Genomic DNA, 7,277 nt, shown 5'->3' with positions numbered 1-7,277 from the left:
GTGTGCACTTTTGTGACCTCTAATCTAATGTAAAATATTGCATATTGAGACTAAATTGACTCTTCATCCCTTATAATAATATAATAATAATTATAAAAATAATGAAACAACAAATCAAAATCAGGATAAAATCAAAACTAACAAAAAAGATGAAGACAATGAAGTCTGAAGAAACCCTAGGATTAACATATAATCTACTAGTTTGGGGGGAAAAACATTTAACAAAATAAAGTACATATGTTGTCATTCAAAAAAAACAACCAAGACATTTTAGGCACTTTTTTCTCCTTGTAAACAAGGAGCTGAGCCTGAGCCTGAGCCTGAGATGACATTTACACCAAAAAAAAAAAAAAGCCTCCTAAAGTTAGAAATGTAGTGAGAGAAGAAAAATTTACAAGCAATTAATGTTGGCTGTGTAGAAGAAATTCATGCAAAGAAAAAGAAAGATAAAAGGTATTAGAGAATCAAAAAGCATGGAGAATTGAATTGTTTCTAGCTAGCTTTTCCGACTTGATATTGTTGGATGTTTGTTTACAAGGGCCATCGCTAGGCCTGCCCTGGCTTTGGCAACCTTGGTATCAAAAAATATTGGACACCACCTCTTTTTCTCTTTGTCATTCTCATTGTCATTGTCATGTCCCCCCCTCCTATGTACACCAATTTCTAACTTTACTTTTACGTACCACGATTTCTATACGCTAATAGTTGTTGAATTAGTTCTTTCTTGTTTAGCTGCGAGTACTTGCTCAGCCTGTGTTGTCTTGCTAGTTTCCGCAATTCTGGTACTCTCAGTTTCTCCATCTCTGGTAAAGGCGGTATTGGTTCTACCAAAGCAAGAGCATCCTTGTTTGAACTCTCACCTGTGCCCCTTTTAACCTCTGAATTCAATGGTGTATTCAAACTCTTTGTTTTCTTCAATGTCGATTTTTCATCACCATTCTCTCCAACCTCCTTCTTTATGCTCTTCCACTCTGGATTTGTACTGGTTCTGGCAACAGATTTTTGCCGTTTCTTACCCTTCATAATGAAAGACGAACTGGAATCAACTACCAGTTTAGAAATACCAACTTCATGGATATTTAGCGGTTTTGTGTTCATACTCCCCTTCATCTTTTCTTTCTGCAAATCCTGGGGTGAATTCTGGGGCAAGTTTGAGTCTAACTTCTCATGAGTAGAAATTACACTCATTTCAACTTCAGGTATAGTTTTGTCTTCCTCCATAGGTTCTACTTTCACTACATTATTCCCCTTCTTATCTTGTTGCTCCAAAAGCAAAGTCAAGGCACAATTTTCCTTTTCAGTCAGAGCAGCTTCAACTTTCAAAATTTGCACAGGATTTTTCTCTTTTCTCTCCGTCGTTACAGATGAATCTAATGAAGTCACTATTTCAGAGGCAGCAACCTTGATTTCTTCCGCGGTCGGTTCGTTTTTTCCATTCAAAGTTAAATCAGAGAGACCATCCTGGTTACCAGGGTCACTAGACATACCTAATCCTGGATCAGCATTTCCATTTTCATTGAGCTCATTTGCACATGCCAATTCTTCTGCAGTAACATTCTCGCCAAAATCTACATCCTGCTCAAAGACACATATATAATTAGCAAATATAGAGATGAAGCTCACATTTACTGATCATTATTCAGTGTTTCCAGTCCCTTACATATATATGAGGAGAAAAAGAGAAACATATCAGACGCAAAAAGTCTGGAAAGAACAGACCGAACCCTAACGTTTCTTGGACGATTTTACTTTTTACAGAATTCGTAACTCATGTTTTTGCTTTTAACTATAGTTCTAGAACATATTTCATCATTTTCAAACACTCTGAAATCAGCCGTGAACAAGTATTTCATGTTATTGGAGTTCCCATCTGTGCATCCACAAGCATTTATAAAATCTTTTAGTATTTTGAAGCCGTTAATTTTCAGAGGAAAGACCAAAAAAAGAAGTCAGGATCAGCTGCAAGATCTCTTTGTGAAGACAATCCAATTGCATACAGTGCAAACCACTTAAGCTATAGGTTCAACTCGATTCTCGTTTGACCTTCATCATTGTTTTGGACCTTCAATACTAAACATAACGACTCCACGTCTATGCTGATGCAATTAACTACTGGCTTAATTTAAACAATTGTGATAGCTACAGTACATTTACCTTTTCACCAGCATCTGTTTTTATCACCATTGGGTTCACTGGTGAACATGAGATTAAACCTGCTGTAGATATAGAACTATGTTCTTCAAAGTCTCCACTTGCAATTGATGAATCTGAATTGCTTAATTTGTTCATCATATTGGAACTGTCATCTGCATGTTTTGAAGCATCTGACATGGCATTGTTAACACCAACATTTGTGGGCTGTTTAATGTCAACAAGAAAGGGTGCAGATGCAGATTATTGCTTGTTTAGCCACTAAAAAAAATTGCTGAAAAAACTACAGGAAATATGCATGTCTAACTGTGATTTCATTGAGTGAAAGCTATGCTTAGCTATTTGCATGAGCAGAAGTTCATTAAGAGGCTTAATTTGTATTGCTGCTTATGTATTTTGCAACAATATTACAAATGCTGTAACTGGAAAAACTATATCCGGTTTCCAAAGCCTTTTCCCAAGTAAAAGTTATCTACCCCCTCCGTTTTCTATTATATGTCATTTAAGGTTTTTCAATTTGTTCATTTTTTTATGTCGTTTTGTATTACCAATGCACTTTTGGCAATATTTTCTCAAATTTAAATAAGAGAGGTTTAGTATTAATGCAAATAATCTTAATTAAGCAATAAAAATTAAGAAGAAATAGAATTTTTTCATAGAAATTAGAGATTTAGGAGAGAAATATTAAAGGTAAATTAATCATTTTAATAGTCTAATTAATATTGCATTGGTCTTGATAAAAACCCTTAAATGACATATAAAAAAGAGCAGAGGGAGTATTTGCTTAGTTGTTTGTGAGGAGAAACAAACATCACTTATCCATGAAAATTTATTAGCTATACAACTAGATGAAACCAGAGAAACTACCTGAATTTCAAGCTTTTCTGCATTATGTCTTCCCTTGTCTTCACAATTTGAGGATAAATTTTGCATCTCCTTTTGTTCTTTTGAATTAAAACCACTTCTACTACCTTTTGCCTTCTCTATACTTATTGGACAAGAACTATTTGACTTTATCACCTCAACAGAGAAACCAGCTTCCACTTGCAGAGAATGACAGCTACAATCTTTGACACCAGCATTTGCAGGCTGTTCATAGAACAAAATATCAGGAAGAGGCAACTAAAGTAGACTTTTCAATCTTAAAGCAAAGTTATATATAATTTTCATACAAAACCAAGGAAGAAGCACATAATTTCCCTTTTACTATTTCACTTGAAAATATATTTGATAAATTAACAAATGAGAGAAGAAATACTTATAAGCAGTTTAACATTTTAACCTGGAAAGGAGATGAGCAAAAATTGCAACTCAATTTACTGTGTGCACCTACAAAGGCTACAGCACAGTTTCAAATTGACTAGATTTGACCAGTCACGATATTTTGAGCTTCATTCTCTTGAAAGAAGCAATATTCTTCAGAGGAGAAACCAATGTGTTCCCAGATGCAGCAATAAAAGGTATTCTTATGGAGAGTTAAATAATTGGAAAACCAAAAGAAAAATAAATCATTTTTATACAGAAGCATTCAACACGTACATGTCCAACATAAATAGAGAGAAAAGTTTAGAAGTGTGAAGAATTTAAAATATCAAAGTGCAACTTCACAATAAAGAAAACACACTAAGTGAAATAAACTGGTTATAGCATATAATTGGTAGGAGAGTCAAAATACTATCGGAAGCATACCAATACTTGCAAGAATTTTTGGTTATTATATCCCTCCCATGTTAGCCGACCCCGAATCATTTCGGGACTAAGGCTTTGTTGTTGTTGTTGTTGTTGTATATCCCTCCCATTTGTTCAAACAGATTACCCACCCCAAAACTTATCATTTTCTTTCTATCTGCATTTGACAGCATAATGTAACATTACGCATTAAAATCATGCAGAAGTTTCGGGGCCTTAGCAGTTCTTGCACTGCCAGTTTTAGTTCACTTGATGCTTCAAATAAGGATTAGTTACAATAGCACATTTTGTTATAGCCCATTTTTTGGGCTTGTCCGTTATATTTAAAACTTCTCTTGGAGGCATTGGAGCTTGAATTCAAGATAATAACATACATCAATAGCTCTTAGGATGTTAGTTTCAAATGGAAGAAAAGAAAAGGGGGGGAGAGAGGGGGTTCGTTCTATAAGATCTAAACATCATAAGATAAAAATGTATGAGTGCATTTGATTGAGCACAAGAACCTCACTAATAACTTCACCGCTGAAAATGTCTGCTACGGCGAGCTTAACTGTACAGTGCAGGGCGGACAAGTTCATGTTGTCATCATGCATTACTTTGCATTCCAATCATCACATGATTTTGCATATATATAATAGTATGCATGCACTTCAACACATTTGCACTCATGTGTATAGCCTAATGTGGAGTCATTAAAGCTGGTTGTTTCACAATAATTAAATTCAAGACTACATCAAAAATTATGGAATTAAGGAAACAATTGTAAGAGAAAACACGACCTGTAAATAATTGCTGAGCAGAGCTTGCAATATTTCATGTAGTCTTTCAACTGGTTGAGTATGCGTCAAAAGATGAACTTCAACATCTTCATTCCTTAAACTCTTCATTGAAGTATCAAGGGAATTAATCTTCTGTGTCAAAGCATTATAACCTATTTCAGACCACTCCTCATTTTCTATCCAGGCCAGTTCACTTTGCAGGAATATCAAATCTTGTTCCAGTTCATCAATTTCAGTGTCTGCTTTTGTTATCAAAATCCTCAATACTTGTATGCAGCATTTCTCTTTCAACGCATCTTCCTCAATCACATCTTAAAATAAATAAATAAAGGAAAAACAAGTAAGAAGCATAAACACGTTTTGCACAAACGGTCATGAGAAAGAAAATGGAAAAGAATAATCTATATATAAGCCGACCCCAATTAGTTGGGAATAATGCTTGGTTGTTTATGTTTTATAGAGTCATAAGAAAGAGCGGAAAGAGATGTTTCTGTACCTAACCCATAATGAAAGTAAAAATCAAACAGGCATTCAAGGGGCGCAGATAAACTGTTGTCTTCTGCAACGGGAAGTAAATTAAGCAAATCAAGTACAGAAAGCAAAACTTGCCAAAAGAAAAGTAATGTGTTAAAATAACACACCTGGATCATATGGAGCACTCCAGAGATCCCAATCCATGAAATCCAGATGTGCTTATCCTGAACTACAAGGATAGATAAAATCCCATTATTAGTACATCAAAAAGAGGGGGCAATGAGAGTAATGTGTTAAAGCTTATGATCTCGAAGAGGAAATTTCTATCCCAAATCAATCTTTGTTGAGCAAAGGGTCATGAAGTTCACCAATGGAAAACAAATGTTTAAACAAGAAATGAAATTAGAACAATTTAAAATGGATTAATGAATTAACGAAAACACAATTACGAATACAACTCCATGACTAGAAGGAAACGTTTTATTACCATTGAAACTACAACCAGTGCTCGATTCCACTACTTGGAATCAACCACATGAACTTTATTTCTCTATTCTATCGTTTTATATCCACATATACAATCGAAAATTACAAGCAATAACATTGAACAACCCGAAACAACTATCGACTTAAACTTGAAGTAAAACCCTGACGAATGGAAGTTTTTTTTCCTTTCTTATAGAGTCCACCGCATAAAACGAAACAACCATTGAAATTCCATGAAGTGATATAAAATTGAAAAACACGAGAAAAAATGCAAGAAAATGTGGGCAGAACAGCAACTTCCTCGGAAATCAAACAACAGGAAGGAGAAGAGAGAAAAATACCTGAAATCTCTGTGAAGGAAGGATTTAGAATACATTTGAACTGACAATTTTTAGGGCTTAAGAGTTGTGGAGATAAGAGAAAGGAAGAGAAGTGATCAGTAAAAGCTGTTCAGAGCAAACTGAAGCGAATGGGATGAAGTAAGAACAGCTACTGAAAGTGAAAGAAAGGGACGACCGGAGAGAAAAGTTCCATGGCTAAAGTAGAAAATTTAAATTACTAATTTGCCCTCAATTATAAGGAACCGGTGCGTACGGTTTAACTTCATACATTAATCGGGTCATACCCTTGTGGTTTCCAATTTCAGGAAATTTTTCAAAATTAGCTAAACTTCTCTAATACGCCGCTAATTGTGGGAAAATCTCTATTTTAAAAATAAAATTCGTTTAATATATGGTAATTATTAATTACATACCTACTATCCTTATTTACTGATTTGACTAACTTTAATATTTTTTCAAAAAAAATATTAAAATTTATTAAGCAAGAGCAATTTTGGCAACAATATCTTCCACTCTATTGGCAAGGCGATAAACACGAATGACCGTTGTATTCCTTAATCAAACAAAACATTAATTAATAATACAGCTAAACTCGGGTAGACCAGTCTCAAAATTATTAAATGCAACAACGCAACTTTTAACATTAAGTTCAATCCATTCACCCCTCGAACTGTTCTTTATAATTGTCTACGACGCATGAGTCCAAAAGCCTCTGCCATACAAGATGTTCAGGCCCCAGCAACCGTCCAATCAGCACAAGCAAGGATTGAATCTTCATTGTCACGATTGACCAAACCATTAGCAATCCGACGACCTCCCACGTCGAGGGCAACATCAACATTTATCTTCAGGCCTCTAGGTTCAGGCGGGCACCAATGTGGATCAGCAGCAGACATCGATCATATATGAGAACAAAAAGGAGGCTGATTACATGCTTGATAATGTCCAATATTTTAAAAATTGGACTGGATCGACCGGTTCGGCTGGTTGGACTGTGAACTAGCCATGAGTCTGATCTGGTTATAGGTGCTGCGATTTAAACAATATTGAATCGGAGTCAAACCGGGAACCAGCATCAAACTGGTGAACCAGATTGTTCCCGTTTTTTTGAAGATTTTTTATAAATGAAAAAAACTAAAAATTAAAAGTAAATTTGATGATAAAAAAATTAAAAATTAAATCCTAAATTAAAAATAGGAATCATTTGCGTTAATTAACCTTCAACTTTAACATCTATATTGTGTTAAATCCTAAATTATGAATAATTTATGTTAATTAACTTCAACTCTAATAATATATTTATGTTGTGTCAAACTCAGGATTTATTTTTTTTATTTGTGAACTTTTATATTATGAT

At 34.5% G+C, this 7,277-nt stretch overlaps 1 protein-coding gene across 4 annotated transcripts; it reads right to left on the bottom strand.

Moving 5' to 3' along the window:
- Positions 1-200: 200 nt before the first annotated feature.
- LOC136209689 (uncharacterized) lies at positions 201-6,097 on the bottom strand. 4 transcript variants are annotated; one of them, XM_066001246.1, is made up of 7 exons: positions 5,921-6,097; positions 5,261-5,317; positions 5,116-5,178; positions 4,620-4,930; positions 3,019-3,240; positions 2,155-2,358; positions 202-1,575 (listed from the first exon to the last, which is right to left on the bottom strand). In XM_066001246.1, exons 2-7 carry the CDS (start codon positions 5,295-5,297, stop codon positions 676-678), a joined length of 1,737 nt encoding a protein of 578 aa, XP_065857318.1. In that variant the 5' UTR covers positions 5,298-5,317; positions 5,921-6,097; the 3' UTR covers positions 202-675. The 4 variants fall into 4 exon arrangements, with proteins under 4 accessions (XP_065857320.1, XP_065857318.1, XP_065857316.1 ...); XM_066001244.1 differs by having other exon boundaries at positions 5,261-5,322; positions 5,921-6,096; XM_066001248.1 differs by lacking the exon at positions 5,116-5,178 and having other exon boundaries at positions 201-1,575.
- Positions 6,098-7,277: the final 1,180 nt, after the last annotated feature.

This window comes from Euphorbia lathyris, chromosome 10 (assembly GCF_963576675.1).
Source record: "Euphorbia lathyris chromosome 10, ddEupLath1.1, whole genome shotgun sequence".
In the NCBI taxonomy this organism is placed as follows: Eukaryota; Viridiplantae; Streptophyta; class Magnoliopsida; order Malpighiales; family Euphorbiaceae; genus Euphorbia; species Euphorbia lathyris.
This window is presented reverse-complemented; position numbering and strand designations above follow the sequence as displayed.